Raw genomic sequence first — 20,877 nt, 5'->3', positions numbered from 1 at the left:
TAGCGTACCAAAAAAAGCTGGGAACGGCATCTTAAAATCCATTATTATTCAAATATGTGGCTACGCAGGCCCACTCATCCTGATATATTTTCCGGAGTCTTTGTTGGATTAATCACAGGTGGGTTTTACAAACCTGTCTGTTTTTACTCATTTACTGTGGGAGAAAAAATGCAATGGATTTCTAATATTTATTTAGCAAATCATTTTAGTCACTTTGGATTTTAAAGTCTTATTGTCATGCTTTTTATCTTCTTCTGTGGAACACAAATGAGGGTATGCAAATGAGAGATTTTCATTTTTAAGTGAGCTCTTCCATGTGTACTTTTATTGTTATTGCCCATTCTAAAACTATGCAGTGGTTTAGTCTCTTAGCATGACAGTTAGAAACAAAAGAATGGCACATAACTAATAGAACAACACGTCAGGGATCATGGGCACCAGGTCTTCTTTAATAAAGATAGAGGGGACAGTCTTATGAACTTCAGAATGATTGAGAGTGAATGTTACAAGTCACAAGTGACCCATTTCCCTGAATACATCCCTTGTATTGAACCACACCGAAAATGACCCTTATACCAGTCACTGATCTCTTCAACGCCTGCTGCTGAAAGTCCTGATGTAGTCAGCACAAATAAAACACTGCAGATAATTTGAAAAAATACACAGTTTTCAATCCACATGGTTTGTACTCAGCATCTGTAATGGATGGCACATAATGCACACTCAGGTAAATTCAGAATTTCCAATTCAGATGCACTAGCTGCAGCAACAGCTCTCTATTTCTATCCGTTTCATTATAGAAAGCCCAAGTTCTGCACATGCTCCGCTCCGTCGAGCCCTTGTTGTGGACCAGCTCATTGCTATGCATAGAAAAACCCATCTTTATACTTGCAATTGGTCAATTTTCCCTTTAAGTCGGACATCTGTCTTTGTTAGAAATTAATCTGCTGATCCCTGTAGAGGCTCCTTGGATTTTAATTAATTGCGTGGACGCGTCAATAAGAGGAATGGAAATGCCAGCGGTAGGCTTGCTGAACTTGTGCTTTCCCTCCCGATTCCACTTTCACTACTCTCACTGGCTTGAAAGTTATTTCAACACGCTGAATGGAAATTAAATAAAGCAGCTCTCGATAATGGGGATTTGCTGCTTGTGTAACACATTAGAAATGCTTCCTTGGCTTTTCCAGGTCCTCAGTCATTTTCAGTGGTTCAGTTGCATGACAACAACTGCGTTCTGCTTGGAGGGTTCACTATACTGTTTACTTTGTCTAATTTTATCCGCTTCACCGTTTATCCGGTGACCCATGAGTAGATGTCGAACAAAGGCAACTTTTATTCCAACAAAGAAGAAGAAAAGTTAGTTCCGCCTGACGGAAATCTCAGGTCACCATTAATCTACAAACACGACATGAAGACTTTTATTCACTCACTGGGGGAAATATTAAAGAAGACAATGTAGAACAGAGAACAATTTGTAAGTGACAGGTAGGGAGATATATTTGCCCACAGGCAGTTGGTTTTCTTCCTATGTGTCAGATGAGCTTTGATATACAGTGACTTTTGTCAGGGAAAAAAGTGACGCTTTTGTCAGGAATGATTGAGCTGCACCATTTTGGATGGGAACAAAGATACCGTGTCGATAGCTTTGTCAGTGAGGTGTCAGTGATTTGGCAGGGATGTTCTATATGTCTAGCTATTTGTCTGCTCTTGAATATTGATCCATTTTCATCTCATATTGATCTCATGACAGTGTACAATAGTTTTTTCCTAATAATATACAATATAATAATACACAGTGACTTTTACTGCAATGGCAGCCATGTTGGGTTTGAAATACACTATATTGCGAATAGTTTTGGGACACTTGACTTTGTATGCACATAAACTTTAAAAACATCCCATTCTTAATCTGTAGGGTTTAATATAGAGTTGGCCTACCCTTTGCAGCTATAAAAGCTCTCTAAAACTCTTCTGGGAAGGTTTAGAAGTGTGTTTATGGGAATTTCTTACCATTATTCTAAAAGCACATTTGTGAGGTCAGGCACTGATGTTGAAGGAGAAGGTCTGGCTCCGCTAGAGTCTCCGCTCTAATTTATCCCAAAGATGTTCTATCGGGGTATGGTCAGGACTCTGTGCAGTTCCTCCACACCAAACTCGCTCATGTTGGAACAGGAAGGGGTCGTCCCCAAACTGTTCCCACAAAGTTGAGAGCATGAAATTGTCCAAAATGTCTTGATGTGCTGAAGCATTAAGAGTTCAGGAGAATACATCTCCACTGCTCACATGCTTTACACCACTACATCTGACACTTTGCATTGCACTTGGTGATGTAAGGCTTGGATGCAGCTGCTTGACCATGGAAACCTATTCCATGAACCTCTCTACACACTGTTCTTGAGCTAATTTCAAGGCCACATGAAGTTTGAATGTGTGTAGCTAATAACTCTGTAGAAAGTTAGCGACTTTTGTGCACTGTGCACCTCAGCATGTGCTGACCCCAGCTCTGTGATTTTACATTACTTACCATTTCGGAGCTGAGTTATTCGTGTTCGCAATTGCTTCCACTTATCACTAAAGGTTGACCTTAGAATAGAGTAGTGAGGAAATTTCACAAATGGACTTATTGCACAGGTGGCAATCTATCACGGTACCACGCTTGAATTCACTGAGCTCCTGAGAGCGACCCATTCTTTCAAAATTTGTGTAGAAGCAGTCTGCATGCCTAGGTGCTTGATTGTATATCCCTTTGGCCATCAATGTGATTGGAACACCTGAATTCAATGATTTGGAGGGGTGTACCAATACTTTTGGCAATACAGGTTAATGTATCTGTGTTAATATGTACCACATTTATAGTAAAATTCAAGTTGCATTCAGCCATTTACTTCCACAACAGGTCCATTAACCTTCACTATTTTTGTAGAGTGAAAGTACATTACGTCACCGTGAAATATTGCCCTTCACTACATTACTGAATTTGGTCCAAATAATAGCTTTTTCAATAGCAGTCGTGTCCTTGGCATAACATTAGAATTATGATATTCTAGATATTTTGAAAAAGTAGTTATGTTTTTTTCCTGTGTGGACTTCTTTCAAATGCTTGTTTAAAACAATATGCTTTTTTTGAGCTTGTAGAAGCACTGGATAAATCTATGTTACTCTGATTTCACAGGCAGTCATCTGCCCGCTCTGCATATTTAATGGCCTAAGTGTCATTTCTGTCTCTGTTTTGCACAGAGTATTGTCATGTGCTTTCTCTTGTCTTCCCTTAAGGTGACCGAAACAAGGACAGGCCCTCTTGGATGCAGTAACTATGACAACCTCGATTCTGTCAGTTCCGTTTTGGTTCAGAGTCCTGAGAACAAGATTCATCTACAAGGTAGCGCATTCATTATTTAACTCTTCCTCAGACATTCCAATGATATTATCATTCTTTGAATTTTATCTTTTATTGAAAGACGTAGCAGTGTGTTCACAGAAATATTCCACAAACATCTTTTGTTCCTCTTAGTCTTTAAAGGTTTCAAGGAATTTTCCAAGATACTATCTTGAAAAAAGTATTTTTTTATGTTTTCTTTTCTTTTTCTTTTCTTTTTTGAAAAAACAAAACAAAAAAAACATTTGATATTAAAATATAATTAACATTTTATATAACTGTTTTCTATTTTATGTTTTAAAATTTAATTTATTCCTGGTATGGCAAAACTGAATTTTTAGCATCCCTACTCCAGATCCTTCAGAAATCATTCTAATATGCTTATTTGCTGCTCATGTAACATTTCTTATTATAATCAATGTTGACTTTCATTTTTTTTCAGGGTTATTTGATTAATCGAAACAGAAATCTTTTATAATATTAAATGTCTTTACTGTCACTTTTGATCAATTTAATATGCCCTTGCTGAATACAATTATTAATTTGTTTTAAAAATCTTACTGACCCTGATCTTTTTGCATATTATGTATTTGTATATATATAAACAATTTTGCTTTATTTTAGGTCTTCAGGCCATTCTGCCAGAATACCTTAGGAGCCGATTTGTGGAGGCAGCTCTCAGTTATATTGGCTGTCACTCCGAGGGTGAGTTTGTGTGCCGGGATAACGACTGCTGGTGCAAATGCAGTGTTGATTATCCCCAATGCAACTGTCCCAGTGAAGACCTGAAGGCTATGCAGGACAGTCTGAAACTCATCAGAGAATCATGGATGCAAGCCAACCAAGAGTTTGAAGAGTCTGGTAAGATTGTGTCATTTTCAAGTTTTCGAATTTTTTCTAGTTACATTAAAAGAAACATGATGAATAGTAAAATTCACAAAAATGTAAAGCACAAAAGAGATTTGTTTAAGAATTGCATTGGTACTGTATCTCTGTTCCATGCATTTGGGAGACTGAATATTCTGAAGCTGAAGCTTTTGACTGAATGGGACACACCATACATGTATCATAAAAGTGTTTTTAAGCTATACAATAGCATTTCTAATTGGCTTAAATGGTTATTTACTGAAAATATTGCTTTAAACTGTCAAGTTCATGAGAGAACCCAGCAAGCAATAGCCTTTATTTGACCATCTCAGTTAACTATAGACCTGATATAGTCCGGCTATGAGTAACCCACTTCTAGCCAAAATAACCTTGAATTTGGTTACTTGTCATTTTTTGCCAAAATACTGTAACTTGCGAGATTTATGATATTCCATCATGTAAGAAAAGTCAACAGTGAATCCAAGCTGTTTGTTTCACTTATTTGACATGTTCATGTTCTAGATGACTAGTATATGATTGTGCTATGGTTAGATGTCTATTACATTTTAGCCTAGATTTCATGGCTGTGTTTGAATGTCTATTAGACATATTTTAACAGCTAAATTTCTTGCTCGGAAATAGCAGTTTGTGAAATTGTGTGAGTCTGAACAGTCTTGTACCAGTGAATTATCATTGAAATTTCATTATTTTGTATGCTTTTGTATAGCTCACCTATTAAATGCATGAAATGTTTTGCTAATAATTATTGCATACTTTAGAGACACTATTTAACATGGATGGATCTCTACCTGTCGTGATAATATAAAACTCTCCTAATATTGAAATAGCCTAATAACTACAGAAGAATAAAATAAAACATATTTTGTTAACTTTTTGAGCTTGGAAGTGTTCAGTCTGAACAGATGTTTTATCTCATCATCACTGTCCTCGCCAGAGCTCATTGTTCAGTACATTCAGCATCTGGCTCATATTCGCCATCACAAACGTATTCTCAAAACTATAATTTTCAACATCTTCAAAATCTATATTTGGATTCCTGACAGCTTCTTCACCAGATCCACCATCAAGTGACAATGACTCTTAATATTAGATTGCATTCCATTTCAAGTTTTGCTGATGATACTTCCTATTCTTTTGTTTTCTGCCTGCTGCAACTATGAGTGAAACATCACTTCATCATTGTGTATCAGATAATGAAATGCACTTATTCAGTTATCAAAGATTCAATTATTGTTGTGCAGAAAAAATACACTTAAACATTATACACTTTGGGTCGTTAGCGACCCTAAACAATTTTTACCAAAAAAAAAAAAGAATGGGAAAACTGGCATACTTTTATAATTGTATTAGTATAAATGTTTTCCTTGTTATATTGTTTATAATTAATTGATTGAGTAATACTAAGAAACTTGATGTAAAACTAAGTTACTAAAGACCATAAGCATGCGTTTAAGAGTTAATATATGAAGTAATTGCATGGAAAAGAACCTCCAGCACTATTCTTTAAGAATTCTCCTTACAGTCACATGCGGGGTGATTAAAGGAAGTGTATGTACGATTGTGGCCAAAACTGGTACTGCAATCACTTTCAAATGACTGTAGAGCGGTGTATCCCCTCTCCCACTCCCCCCTGACTCGAGGTTGTCAGATAGGCTGCAGGATCCAGCAGGAACGTTTGTAGCTGCAGCTGTGGTAACTAGAGCAGATCTGGCCACCCGGATGCAGAAACACTACTGACTTCATGATTGGTCGATAGGTGGAGGGCGGAGCTTCAGGCCAAAACACAACATGTCAACATCAACATCAGTTGAGGGCTGCAATAACAACTTTTAAATGACAATATCTTGGCCGGACTACTGTTGTCAGTGAAGTATTTGAAATGAACATGATTTATTAATGCCTAGTGATATATCAGGGCCGTTTTATGATTCATTGAAATACATTTATTGCGTACAGTTCATTTAAATGAGAATGTAGTGATTTGTTTTTTTTTTTGTTTGTTTGTTTTTTATGTTAAAAACCAAGCAGTTTTGTCTTGCAAGAGGTTTCATAGTTATGGTGTTTTTTTTGTTTTGTTTTTATAATTCAGAGAGGTCTATGGCATGACATCACCAAATTAATTCTGTTATGCCACTTAGATCTGTAAATATCCCTGACACATAGTGGGGTGACATTAAACAGTGATTTTTGTCACCTTGTTACATTTGATGGCTGACAAGGAAATAGTGGGAACTGCTTCCTGGGATCTAGTGTCATTGTCATTGTGGTAAAGCAGCGTTTTGGACTTGGCAGGCTTACTTGTCCCTAAGCCAGGCACTGAGCCAGCACGGAGCAGGTTTTTGTGAGCATCACAGCCATGTTGGAGCTCTACCTCCTGCAGCAACAGCAGGGAGTAAAAAACCACTGCCTAATGACTGTAAACCAAATAAATAAACAACAATCATCTGCTGGAGTGAGATCATCTACTAGTCCGCTTCTATTTTCTGTCGGGGCACCACACAGTTTTGGTTTTGTAATGAAATGTGAAATCAAAACAAAACTTGGAGACTTGGACAGATCAATGGATATCTAAAAATGGAACTTGTAATATTTTCAATTACCTAATGTTTGATTGCATGAAAAATCCAATTGTGCACTGACTGGAATTGTCAGGCTATGATGAGGATCTGTGTTGTTAATTATAGCCACTGAGATCATTTCTTGTTAGATGTTAGGTAGAGCATTGATTGGGGCGTTGAGCACCCATAACACGGCTATTGATTTTTCTTGCCACAAATGAAAATGAACTTCCTTCTGCTGGAAGACATTTGTGTGGCCGAGGTGATTCTACTTTGCCTTAATGACTTGCCATCCTGTCAGAACTTAATGTTTTTTTGTTTGTTTTTTGTTTGTTGTTAAAGTTGAACCACATGTGCTCCTTCAAAATCAGCCCGTCCTGCTTAGCGTTTCTTAGCAATTCATTGAAAATACCCTGCTGTCCTTGCCTATCAGTGTTCAATCACACAGGACAATTTTCAATTTTCATCAAAGGAATGAAAATAACGTTCCACCTGCTCCCCTCTCCACCCCCAGTTTCACTGTTGACTCATTTTATCGAACACGACTGATTTCTTTTTCTCCGACATGAGGCAAAGTCATTCCAGTAATTTATTCTCAACACTTGTCTGCCTTTCTAGAGGACTTCCAAAATTTTGTGAGGAGATTACCAACGTTCTATGCTCTGAACACATCTGCTGTGCAGTACTTTTGGAAGGTGGACCCTGGCGTTCAGCAACGCTTTCAACTGTTGGAGACTAGCACTCAACAGCTGTTCAGCAAAGCACAGAGGATTGTCGGCAAACTCTTCAAACTCAGCAAAAGGTGTCGGACTCAACCCAAAATATCTGTGCCCAGGGAAAGGTAAGATATTTGCCATGTTCCTAATGGGGTATAAATTGACTTATTTATAATTGATTGTAATGTGATGAAAGGTTAAAAAAAAAAAAAAAAAAATTGTCATTGTTTCTTAAATGATTTTTGTACTTTTACAGAACCTTTTACAAGGTTCCATGTGTTAACTTTAGTTAATTAATATGATCAAACAATTAGCAAAAGTGTTTTTACAGAAGTTATTAAGCTAGTTAAAATTCTTTATTCTGACAATGCCATTGAAAAGCTTTTTAATCATATTCATTCAAATTTGGTTTTAGAATTTCTAGGAAAAATTGTTCTTAAATATGCTATTTATATTCAATTTAAAATTGTAATGACTCAGTTTTGTTTTGTTTGTTTTTTTGTCATGAAAACAGCCAAAGAGCTTTTTTTGTTTATAATTATATAAAAAAGTAGTTCATTTATGTTTGTTTTTATAACTTGAAATTGTTTCTGCCAGTCTCATGTTAATATTGAGTACCTATAGAGTAGTACTGCATCCTTCAGAGTCTTTAGCTTTATCATATTTATAAAAGACAGATTATGCTGTACCGATTCTTTCCAAAAACAGCCATACTCGTGAAGGCGTGCAGTGGGTGGTGCTAAAGAATCACGACCATGTTGATTTCGTGGTCTTAAAACTCATTGACTGCATTTGCTCTTGCTGATGTGCGCATCTGGGAGAAGTTCCGATTCCGATTTATGACGTCATACAGGGCCATACTTTTTTTGAATCCTGAAGGAGTGTATTTGGCACAGAAATATTTCGTCATACATCCAACTCATTAAAAGCCAGTAAAAGTATTGTTTGTTATTTGTTCACAAGGATCTCATGTTGGCAACTAATGTTAACAGACCTTATTCCAAAATAAAAAATGTTTCACAGAATCACAGTTGATTCTTGTCAACAACGTAACAAATAATGGTCAAATCCTGAAATGTCCTATAATGTCTGAATTAGTCACAATGTCATATACATATGTTGGGATGTTGCATAGAAATTTTCTTTCTTTTTTTGGCGGGGGGGGGGGGGGGGGGGGGCTGTTTCCAAATGGATGTACTAATAGGAGATTTAAAATGCATGTCCTCCAAACTAATTAATTAAGAAATGCCTTTAACACACTACTCAGTCCATATCGGAGGGCAATTGTGGCAAGCATAATTGTGTTAAGTCTAGTGTCTTGGCTGAAGTCCCAGACTCTCTGAAATGATAGAGACTGTCCCATCTAATCATTTCAGGAGTTAGTGGATGAATAGGTTTTCTCTTCCCATCTATAGGCTAAAGTGCATGCTGTGTTTTAATGGAAGACACGAGAAACAGGTAATTTATGGGATCTGCACTGGCATGATAATGCAGTGCCTTTGGTAAGAGCAGTGGAAGGAGAAAGTTCACGACTGAGGTCTGAAACTGAGTGTTCAAAGATGGTAGAGGGTCAGGGCTGTGCAAAAATGAGAATTATGCAAACCACGCAGACAGTCAATTCAAGTGGAAACTACTTGAGTCAGATGAGGTGAAAGCAAAGCCTAAAGCAATGATCAGCTTCACAGCTGAAAGTTCTTGGTTCATTAATATTCATATTGACTTCTTAAAGACATGCTATTCAGATATCCCCATATTATCACTTAAGTTAGAAGGGTGCATTTGGATGACATGCAATACAGTTGTGGCAGATGCAACAACATAGATGTTGTAAAATGTATTTATTCCCTAGAAGGGAATATGAGATTTTCAGATTAAAAAAAAAAAAAAAAAAAATTGCACTAGAAATGCTTCTTTGTTTTAAATATCCAGTATACTGGAACACTTTTACTACAACATTCCAAAGCATGATGTTGTATATTTTAATGTACTTGAGTATTCAAGGTAAAAAAAAAAAAAAAAAAAAAAAAATTGTACTTATCAAACATTATGCTTTGGAATGTAGTAAAGTATTTTTTCCAAAAAAAAAAACAAAAACAAAAAAACATCCTGATGAAGTACAGATACTTGAAATTTACTTGAGTAAAACAAAATACTTCACTACTGTCCAATTCTGGAAATATATTTGTATGTTTGTCAGTTTAGAATGTTGCTTTAAATTTTATTGCAGATTTGCCTAGCATACTAGATGTATTTAATGACCTATTTAAAGCTGGTCGCTTTATGTGTTCCCTTTCGAGGGAACTCACACTGTGGGGATGCTCCCTAATCATAGCGCATCTGAAGTATGAGTGACACTATTCCATTGGCTGTGTTCGATGAGGCTGGATAGGCTTGCGAGCCCCGAGGTTTGGGCCCCTGAGTTTGCTGATCTGCTGATCATGGGGCTCACTCATGTATCTGTCAAAGGGACTTGAGACGGCTGAGGCATCTTCTCAGTCCTCGTTTGACAGTTACGATGTTGCCCATGTTGTGGCTTCTTCCCCCGGAATAGAGAATCCTGGGATTAGACATGCTCAGAATAATGGCAGGTAAAGCTGAAGTCAAAGACTTGCCACTTTATTCACCTGCTCTACAGGAGCTGTTTAAGGTTTTGACCCATTCTGTGGCCAAATTAAACATCAGTTTGCCATAGAAGGCAGAGTGTTCAGCTGAAAAGTAAGCTAGACAAACGCTTTCTGCAGCACAGGTCTCAACCTTAGCGCAGGTGCTTACTATTTTTTCCTGACTCACACAATGAGTTGTGTAAGTCATGGAATAAATAATACTCGGTGTGCTTATCTTACCCACCCGTGTTAGATTACAGTTGTTCTGGGTGCATGTGAGTACGGTTATGGGACGATGCCTCGGGTGGAGGAGGCTTTGGCCAGTTACCTCTCCCCGGCGCTGTGTCATCCCCTTAAAGCCCTAGTATGGCCCACCAAACCCTGCCGAGAGACATCAGCGGTGCTGGTCAGGAAGATATGCTGAAGTTCAAAATGAGCATCAGAATATGAAAGAACAGTGTTTTAAGGAATCTGCAACAACTGCGTGATGCTATCTTGTCAATATGGGCCAAAATCTCGAAGGAATCAGCGGGCTTATATGGTGACTGGTTATATGGCAGTGGTCCCAGAGTAGGTTTGGATAATGGAACAGGAAGTTCACTCTTTGTTGGTAAATGAGGCCATTGGACGTGTTCTTCTGCCAGACAGGGAGTCCGGGTTCTACAGCTGGTTATGTCGGTGGAAAACCATTTCGACATATGTCTCCCTCACTGGCTGGGGCGCGATCATGGACGTCTGCTTTGCGCAAGGTCTGTGGCAGACCCAGCATTCCTCTTGGCACATAAATTGACTGGAAATGATGGCTGTCTACAAAGCACTGATGAGTTTTTCCCAGATATCAGTGGCCACCATGTCCTAAGCAGACAATACGTCAGTAGACTCTTATTTGAATCATCAGGGGGGTCTGAGGTTACACCCTCTGTGCAGACTGGAGCATCTCATCCTCCTGTATTCCCAGGGGAAACTGTCATCTCTCAAAGCAATATAATACCCTGAGCACCAGAATCAAGAAGCAGACGTCGTGTTGAGGCAGGGGCTGAAGCCTGGGGAATGGAGATTTCACCCAGAGGTGGTGAAGTCCATGTGTGAGAGGTTTGCCCCAGTGGATCTATTCACGATTCGAGAGGCGTCGCACTGTCTAGGTCCCACTGTCCCACTGTGGTTTTCTCTTAAGCATCCAGCCCCACTGAGGTTGAATGCCATGGTACAGACGTGGCCTTGGCTATGACTTTACCCCCATCGCTCTGCTCCTGGGAGTCTTGGAGAGGGTCCGTCAAGAAGGAATCAGTCTACTTCGTATAGCCCCGCTTTAGCCAGCCCAAGTATGCTTCACAGACATGGCACTGCTGGCAGGCCTTCCATGGCAGATTCCTTTATGCAAGGACCTTCTGTCTCAGGCTGGGGGCACAATATTTCACTTGTTGTGGAAGCTGTGGGTCTGTACCTAGAGGCTGGCCTTTCAGCAGATGTAGTAGAGACCATACTTAGCTTCAGGCAAGGCAAGGTGATTTTAAAGCCTAAAGTGGAATGTGTTTTCCACATGGTTTAGAGAGCATAAGTTGGAACTAGTTAACTGCCCGGTGGATTCAGTGCTGAAGTTTGTTCAAGATTGCTTTTCTGCTGGTATTACCCCATCCACTGTATTACTCTGTATGGTATTACCCTGTCTATTGCTCCCTTTAAACCGCTCGAGTTGGCTGAGGCAAAGAACCTGACCCTTAAGATGGCCTTTCTCCTTGCTATCACCTCTCTCAAAAGAGTAAGGGACTTCCAAGCTTTGGCTATCTCGCCGACTTGCCTGGAGTTTGCCACATCCTACATCCCAGAACTGGCTACGTACCTAAGGTGCCATCCAGCGTGGCACGATCAGTGTTTTTTCAGGCCTTCCATTCTCCACCACATGTATTGGCAAAAGAAGAAAGGCTTAATTTTTCTATGCCCTGTCAGAGCAATGAACATTTATATGCAGAAAGTCAGACCAGTTGTTGGTGTGCTTTAGCTCACCCAAGAAAGAGCTGCCGGCATATAAGCAGACAGTCAGCAAATTGGTTTGTCCAATAGGCTATTGCCTCTCCCTATCAGGGCCCACTCTACTAAAGGTATGGCTTCCTCTAGGGCACTTCTTTCAGGAGATCTGTGATGCAGCTGGGTGGGCCACTCCGCAGACCTTCATTAGGTTCTATAGTCTGCAACTCCCTATGACGCCAGGCACCAGGGCACCATGTGCCTGGGTTCCAGCTTTACACTAGGACAGGAATGTTTTTGGAGTTGCATAGTGGGAACTCGTTCCCCAAAGTGTTGTTCCCTCAAAAGGGAACGTCTCAGGTTACAACGTAAACCTTGTACCCTATGAGAACGCGCTGCCACACCTCGTCATGGCTGGGAACGTTTGCTTCATGGTTCAGCTTACAGTTATGTACTGGCAATCCTTTTTAGCTTCCGGATATATCGTCACATGGTTACATCATGACGCAACACCAATCAGGATTTAAATGGTTTCATTCAGATATGCTATGCCTAAGGGAACATACCCAAAGTGAGATTCCGACGCAGTGTCTTGTTCCCTTTTTAGGGAACAAGGGTTACAGTTGTAAGCCGAGACGTTTTCTCTAATCGGATAGCCATCCGATCATAAAAAGGCAAAGGGCCTCATTTATAAAGCGTGCATATGCACATATTTGATCTTAGAGGGTATGTATACTAAAAATCCATGCCAATGCTCATATTTATAAAAACTGTCATTGACATGGAAAAGTACTTAGTGCCACCTCAGGGTCTACACAGATGTATGCACTTTTCTTTGTCTATGTACTGTAGGGTTTTGGAAATATAAGTCTTTCAGCTTGCTCTTCTAAATAAAATGATTGGGACAATGACTGGTGTTCTTTTATAAGTAAACTACATGAATTAGGCATTGTTTACAAGGCGGAGAACTGAAACCAGTTAAAGATAATTTGCTATTTATAGATGTCATGTTTTCTGTGCTTTTTCATTCTATGAATTACTCCGTACGCACATTGAGAAATTATCTTAAGATAAAATTTAGGATGATTTCTACACAAAATTTTATTAATGAGGCCCCAGGTGTAAAAAAGCCCTCTGAAATGCTTTCGAGACAGATTTAAATCAGTGAAATGACGTTTGAGGGCTGGTCAAGTTGTTCATGGGTGGGCAATGTACAACATAGGTTATAATACGACATTACACAAATGTCTTTTCTAGTGAAGAAGAAACGTCACACAGTAAGATTCGATATACAAACGACTCGTATAGGAGGTTCAGAGGCGATTCTTTCTTTTGGAAGACAATAACTTTATTTAAACTTTCCAAAACTTTTACATTCACAAACATCTATATTACACACTGCATGAAAAGGAATAATGGAAAAAATAATAGGGGCAATAGGGGCACTTTAAAATGTATAATCATATTTCAATTACTTTTTTATTGGTTACATGATTATTCATTATTCACGAAACAGTATGAGAAACCTTGGCATAATGTCATATTTAATACTCTTTATTTTTTATAACACAAAATGTTATATATTATCTTTCTCTTTGTATTTTCATATAAATATGGTACAAAACAATCGTATTTAAATCTATGTGACAAATGAGTTGGGTCAAAAGTAATCAAAAAGTAGTCAGAATACATTACCTTGAATGTGTAATCTACTAGATTATGTTACTAACTACATTACTTGTCATGTACTTTTTATCAGTAATGTATCTACCTAGCACAGGAACTAACAAGACAACACCAAAAATGTGTTAGTTGCTACATGCATAACTAATTATATGATTAATTAGGGTATTATTAAGCATGCTTTATTAATTATTATTTTAATATGATTATATTTTATAAAGCTGTTAGTTAAAATGTGAAGTAAATAGCCTTTAACTTGCAGCACTTGTGAAAACAAAAAATTCTATGTTTGCAGATCGCAAGTCCCAATGTACAGTATACTAATATTTTGCAAAGTTTCCTATCTTGGGACTGAGGAGTCTAGGGCATGAAAACAATAACTGCATGTGTTTGAAATGTTTCTGCAATCTGCCTTGATCAATCTTCAAGAGTGTCCTTATGCTTCGATAACATATGATTGAAGTCGCAGCAAGAAACTAAAGCACACAAATAGAAAATACATTTTATTAGACGAATTTAAGTTCCTGATTTACTGTTTTGTTTTCTTTGTCATTTCATCATTCACACTTGATTTATTTGATTTTCACACTTCTTTTAAATGAGTTTTTTTTTTTTTCATTGCTTTTGTCAGGCAGAATTTATCAACAGCTTGATACATTTGTTCATAAAATGCATTCCCATATATTTGCTTTATATTTGTTTTCATATCACTTTGTCTTTCACTTTAGCTTTAAACCCAATCGGTGTTATTTAAAATAACAGGCAAATACATTAACTTTCTGAATCCGATAGCTGGTTTTGAGCGATTATACTACCTGACAAATACGCTTTCCTTAATGGGTGTAATTTTCCATAAGAGCAAAAATGGCTTATTTAAGCTATTGTTGCTCTTCCATCAGATGGGTTTTACACTCTAAAAATATGGAAATTCTCATGAAATTGTTGTCTCGTGGAATAAATGTGCATGAGCATGTTTTGTCTCTGGTGTGAATTTCCGTTTCGCTGTCAGTGAAATATGCTGACAGGCTGCTGAGATTTCTTCCATTGCCAACCACCTGCATACTGACTGTCTCTCAGGCAGCCTGGTGCCATGAATATTTATACATTCTGTTGCCATCACTTATGTTTTAATCCAGGGTAAACTGTTTTTTCTCTGCGCAATTGGAAATTCCATGGCAATGAAAATCGTTGGCTATCTCTCAGGAGAGCATAACAAGAGGACAATTGCTGAAATAGATTTTTGCACTATGAAAAGAAGAGTTACCATACATAGTAAGCAATTTCAGAGCGGAAATAAGAATACCCTTATTTAAACCCAAAATATGATCCTCCTCAGGTTGATTATGATTTGTGTTTTTTTAGATGATATTGAAATGTGTCAAAAATAACATTTGATTTGGCTCAGATATTTCACAGACTACATAGACGCATCATTTACTATTAGGATTTATAAATGCTGTATGAAGTACATTTTTACTCAGTTATTGTTTTTGGAAAAACAAAGTGAAATGGAAAATGGGAAACAAGTACAGTTTAGCTGATGTTTACAATTTGACTCCATGTGACAGATCGTGCTGATCCACTCCACTGAGTTCATTTGCCAGCAGCAGCAGAGAGAATCATTACAGTGTCTGAATATGCATGTTATGTTAATTTTTGCAGGATGGCATTTTTTTTTCATGCTCATAAAATGGATGAAATTGTTTGGAAGTAATTTAGTGACTAGTGTTGTTTTTTTAAAGTATTTATTTTTCCAAATGTTCTACTTGGGTTAAGTATTCTATTATAAGAAGAAAAAGAAAACAGTCGGTACATTGCTTTGAATAAAGTAATCTTAGTTTTAGTCTTTTTTCTTTGTTGACCAATTCAAACGTTTTAAGTCATATAAATTATTAGCCAAGTAATATACTAGTAATAAATCTATTAGCCTGTTTTATTTTGTTCAATACAAAGTAAGGGTGTACCAATATATCGCAATACAAAAATACAACACTATGTGTGGATGGTGACAATATGTTTGTAATATAATGTATAATATTGCAATAGGGGAATATTGATGGGTCTTGATGCCAAATGTCTTTTGTTAAATGTCTTATCTTAATAACCCTAGTCAGTGACAGAGTGCAAGCATATTTGTCTAAAATAATGTAATGTATTTTCAGCTTCAGAATCATGAATATTTTCATTCTGGTGTCACTATGTCCTGCATTTTGTTACCAGCACCAAGTCCAATTCATTTCCACCCCAATAGAATACCAAATTTAGCATGTTAATCAACAGTACATCTTTAAAGGGTTAGTTCACCCCAAAATGAAAATTCTCTCATTAATTACTTGCCCTAATGTCATTCGACACCCATAAGACCTCTGTTCATTTTCGGAACACAAATGAAGATATTTTTGTTAAAATCCGATGGCTCAGAAAGGCCTTCATTGAAACCAATGTCATTTCTTCTCTCAAGACCCATAAAAGGCACTAAAGACATTGTTAAAAAGTCAATCTCACTACAGTGATTCTACAATTATTTTATGAAGCGACAAGAATAGTTTTTGTGCACAAAAAAAATAAAAATAACGACTTATATAGTGATGGGCTGAATTCAAAACAATGTTTCGAAAGGGTTATGAATCAGCGTATTGATTCATGATTCGGATCGCCAATGTCACGTGATTTCAGCGGATTTGACACTCGATCCAAATCATGAATCAATACGCTGATTCATAGCGTTAAAAACATTGTTTTGAATTTGGCCCATCAAATTATTTAGTTGTTGTTTTTTAGCACAAAAAAAACAATTATTCTCGCTTCATAAAACTATTGTAGAGTCACTGTAGTGAGATGGACTTTGTAACGACGTCTTTGGTGCCTTTAATGGGTCTTGAGAGAGGAGCCATCCGATTTCAACAAAAAATATCTTTATTTGTGTTCTTACGGGTGTCGAACGACATTAGGGTAAGTAATTAATGACAGAATTTTCATTTTTGGGTGAACTAACCCTTTAATATTGCCACTTACTTTGTCTTCCGACTCTATGATGAAATACAAAATCATTTAGGACTTTCAAGACAACCTGACTTATCACATTCATTCCTTCCTTTACCATAGGCCTCTCAGCTACTGGCTGAGGTATATCCTGTCCATCATGTACTGCAGTGAGAACAATCAGATAGGCTCCTACATGGAGGAAACCCGAACCTGCTCCTGTCATTATGAGCACCCGTCCTGCCAGGGTGTTATCCCGTGCTCCGTGGGCGACGGACCTTACTGCACCTCCTGCTCCTATGAGAACCGCTCTCGCTGTGCCAGCTGCAATCCCGGCTACATGCTGAGCCAAGGGACCTGTAGGAATACCATACCGGATTCTACCGACAACTACATCGGTTTTGAGACCGACCTGCAGGACCTGGAGCTGCGTTACCTGCTGCAAAAGAAGGACGGGCGGATTAGTATTCACGCCATGTTCATAAGCAATGACGTCAGACTCAACAACTGGTTTGATCCCAGCTGGAGGAAGAGGATGCTGTTGACGCTGAAGAGCAACAAGTTCAAGTCTAACCACGTTCACATGCTCCTAGGGATCTCCCTGCAGATATGCCTTACTAAAAACAGCACTCTGGAACCCGTGCTGTCCGTCTACATCAACCCATTTGGAGGGAGTCATTCTGAGAGCTGGATCATGCCCATTGATCAGAACAGTTACCCTGACTGGGAAAGGACCAAGTTAGACATCCCACTTGACTGTTATAACTGGACCCTCACTCTAGGTAACAAGTGGAAGACCTTTTTTGAGACAGTACACATTTACCTGAGGAGCCGTGTGAAAACAGCATCAGCTCAGGGTAACGGCAGCGTCCATTTCGAGCCATTGGAATACATGGATTCGTCCCGTAACCTGGGCTACATGAAAATCAACAGTATGCAGGTGTTCGGATACAGTATGCACTTTGATCCAGATGCCATCCAGGACTTGATCCTGCAGCTGGACTACCCGTACACGCAGGGCTCGCAGGACTCGGCCTTGCTCCAGCTTCTGGAGATCCGAGACCGGGTCAACCGACTCTCTCCACCGGGCCAGCAACCTCTGGACCTGTTCGCCTGCTTATTACGCCACCGTCTCAAACTTTCTACCACTGATGTGGTCCGAATCCAGACTGCTCTTCAGGCCTTCAGTGCCAAGCAGCCCAACTCAATGGAGTATGAAACTACCAAACTATGTAGCTAATAAGGCACTGCAAGGTAGCAGTATATTTGTAGCTATTTCTGTAATTGTAGTTAAATGGCCTGGTATACTTTCAAAAAAAATAAAAAAATAAAAAAATAAAAAATACAAGAAAACACATTGGACAGCTGCTGGGATACAGTGTTGATGGTGATGCCACAGTTATGGTGTTTGTTTGAACCACTGATGTAATGGGGCACTTCAGAGGAATGGCCAAACCTTTGCCTTTTCTTTTCTTAACTGCACTGGTGATTTACAATAACCCTTAGCGTGATGACCTTATTTCAGTTTCATGGCACACTGCAGAATTTACCATCAGCCCCAGTCCTAGTAAATAATGCGTGCAGTTGGACTTGTCCTGAAACTTTTTTCTTTTTACTTTTATTCTCTTTAAGCAAAACAGAGGCTGTGACACATGGCGAGCCAAACCTTGTTAGTGTAATCAGGTGTTCCTGCTGTGTCTGGGCAAAATACTTAACATTTCCCCCCTTTTTTATGCTGTCTGTCAACACTGTAACTCTCAAAAATATCCATATCCTAATCAACAATAGATGGTTTTGTTGAGGCTTAAACCTTTTTTTACAGTATTTGTTTGAATATGAATGTAGGAGAAAATAAATAAAAAATAAAATCACACCATAAGCAAGGTACTTATTATATATGCTGTTTCATGTACATTTATTTTTATAAAATCAATTATTTGTGACAAGTTACAAAGGTAATGTCCATAAAATGTATAGAACATGAATTTGTTAATACTCTAAATAAAAATCATTTTTATGTGCCGTCTGTAAATATATCTAATTGCTTGAATTGCACATAACTTGTGTGGTTTTATTTAGAGGCTTTGTTTGTTGTCTTAAGTTGCCGTGCCCTCCATATTGGCACCCTTGGTAAATATGAGCAAAGGAGGCTGTGAATCTTTCATCCAAAAAAATAAACAAAAATTATAAACTTTCATTGAAGTAAAACAATTGAAAGTAGAACGTTTATGATGAAATAAATGTTTTTCTCCCATGCTTGTTGGCCACAATTATTAAATTATTGGCACTCCTAGAAATTTTCATGAGTAAAATATCTCTGACGTATATATTCCAATTTATATATATATATATATATATATATATATATATATATATATATATATATATATATATATATATATATATATATATATATATATATATATATATATATTAGGGCCAGGACTTTAATGCATTAATTAAGATTAATTAACAACGGGACTTTAACATGTTAATTAATTACGCAAAAAAATAAATAACAATTTTAACCACACTTATTTTTGCACCTCAGAACGTTTTTCAATGAGTGAGTTTCGACAGACCGATTATACTGGAACACCAACTAGCGCTCACGACTGCTGTGTCTCATTTCGTTAAATTCCGAAGGTTGTGTCCTCCGGAGGACACGTCCTGTGTAGGATGCAGTATACGGAGTGTCCTTAGTCAAAATTAAACGGGACGTCCTTCGTAGGACACACAGGCAGGAAGTATCACGTTGCTATGCCAACAAGTTCAGCCTCGTTGCGCTCTCACGCCAGTTATATAAATGAAAATTATTTATAACTTGAAAATGACTATGAAATGTTTCTTGTACATTGGACTGCAATATGCTGTTCTAAACGTTTAAAATGCACTAAACAGTTGTAATCCTGTTTACCACAACTATCTGTTTGAGGTAATAGAGCTTAAAAAAACAACAAAAAAGTTTGAACTACTTAATTTAAACACCACACCGCTTGCATGTATATCTGGCGGTGGCGCCATTTTTTCATATAATATGAAAAAAAAATATGACTGTTGTTAACGGCGACGCAAAGAATCTCCAGCCGTGAAGGATACTCCTCATGCGCGCATTCGAAGGTTGCATTTGGAGTGTCCTACTCACTTTTTTGAAATGAGACGGCCTTATAACGTATGCACCCTTCAAATGCGACCTCCAGAGGACGCAGCCTTCCGAAATGAGACACAGCTGACGAGTCACGACAACAACAAACCAGTGTGAACATGAACAAAGAAGCTGATGAGACCGCTTTGCTTGGCCCCGTGGATGGGAAATTTTGTTTTAAAAAACGAAAGGGTGGAAGCGTCGACAAGAGCATGGTTGTGTGCAAGCTATACAACAAGGAATGTGCGTATCACCGCAGCACATCGAGCCTCAAATATCACAAATATGCTTTTGCTACACTTAATGGCAAACATTGCACTGGTCTGCTGGACTGAAATAAATAAACAATATTTTGTTGATTAAGCTTATGTATTCAGTCATTATTCAATTGTCTACTAAAAATCCATGTGAAAAAATGACTTCTCATTGTTCCAGGTCAAATATTTATATGCAATTAAAATGCGATTAATTTCGATTAATTAATTACAAAGCCTCTAATTAATTAGATTTTTTTTTAAATAATTATATGATTTATATATATATAATAATTTATATATATATATATATATATATATATATATATATATATATATATATATATATATATATATATATATATATATATATATATATATATATATATATATATATATATATATATATATATATATATATATATATATTGTCTAGCCACAACTTCCAATTCCAAATGAGTATAAATATGATTATGTGATTAAAAAAATGAGGAAACACAAGGGCCAGACCACAAGGGCCAGAATATCCATCAAAATGAGTAAAAACCAAAGAATATGGTTCTTATGTGCAGCAAAAGATTTCATGAAATAAAAAGTGGTTGTAAGAAAATAGCTAAAGCACTGAAAATACCCAGTTTTACCATCAGGGCAATAATTAAGAAGTTCCATTAAACTAAAGATGTTACAAATCTGGCTGGAAGAGGACA

General features: G+C 37.6%; 1 protein-coding gene across 2 annotated transcripts in view; it reads left to right on the top strand.

Moving 5' to 3' along the window:
• Positions 1–18,793, top strand: part of brinp3a.1 (bone morphogenetic protein/retinoic acid inducible neural-specific 3a, tandem duplicate 1) — a 40,507-nt gene extending 21,714 nt beyond the window's left edge. For both annotated transcript variants that reach the window (XM_067459906.1, XM_067459904.1), the window contains exons 5-8: positions 3,274–3,379; positions 4,001–4,237; positions 7,441–7,663; positions 16,895–18,793. In XM_067459906.1, coding sequence (XP_067316007.1) covers positions 3,274–3,379; positions 4,001–4,237; positions 7,441–7,663; positions 16,895–18,011 — 1,683 coding nt within the window. In that variant the 3' untranslated portion in view covers positions 18,012–18,793. The remainder of the gene's footprint in view (positions 1–3,273; positions 3,380–4,000; positions 4,238–7,440; positions 7,664–16,894) is intronic.
• Positions 18,794–20,877: the final 2,084 nt, after the last annotated feature.

The sequence above is a fragment of the Pseudorasbora parva genome, chromosome 12, assembly GCF_024679245.1.
Source record: "Pseudorasbora parva isolate DD20220531a chromosome 12, ASM2467924v1, whole genome shotgun sequence".
NCBI lineage: Eukaryota > Metazoa > Chordata > Actinopteri > Cypriniformes > Gobionidae > Pseudorasbora > Pseudorasbora parva.
Note: the sequence above shows the minus strand (reverse complement) of the source record. Positions and strands in the feature narration are given on the sequence as shown.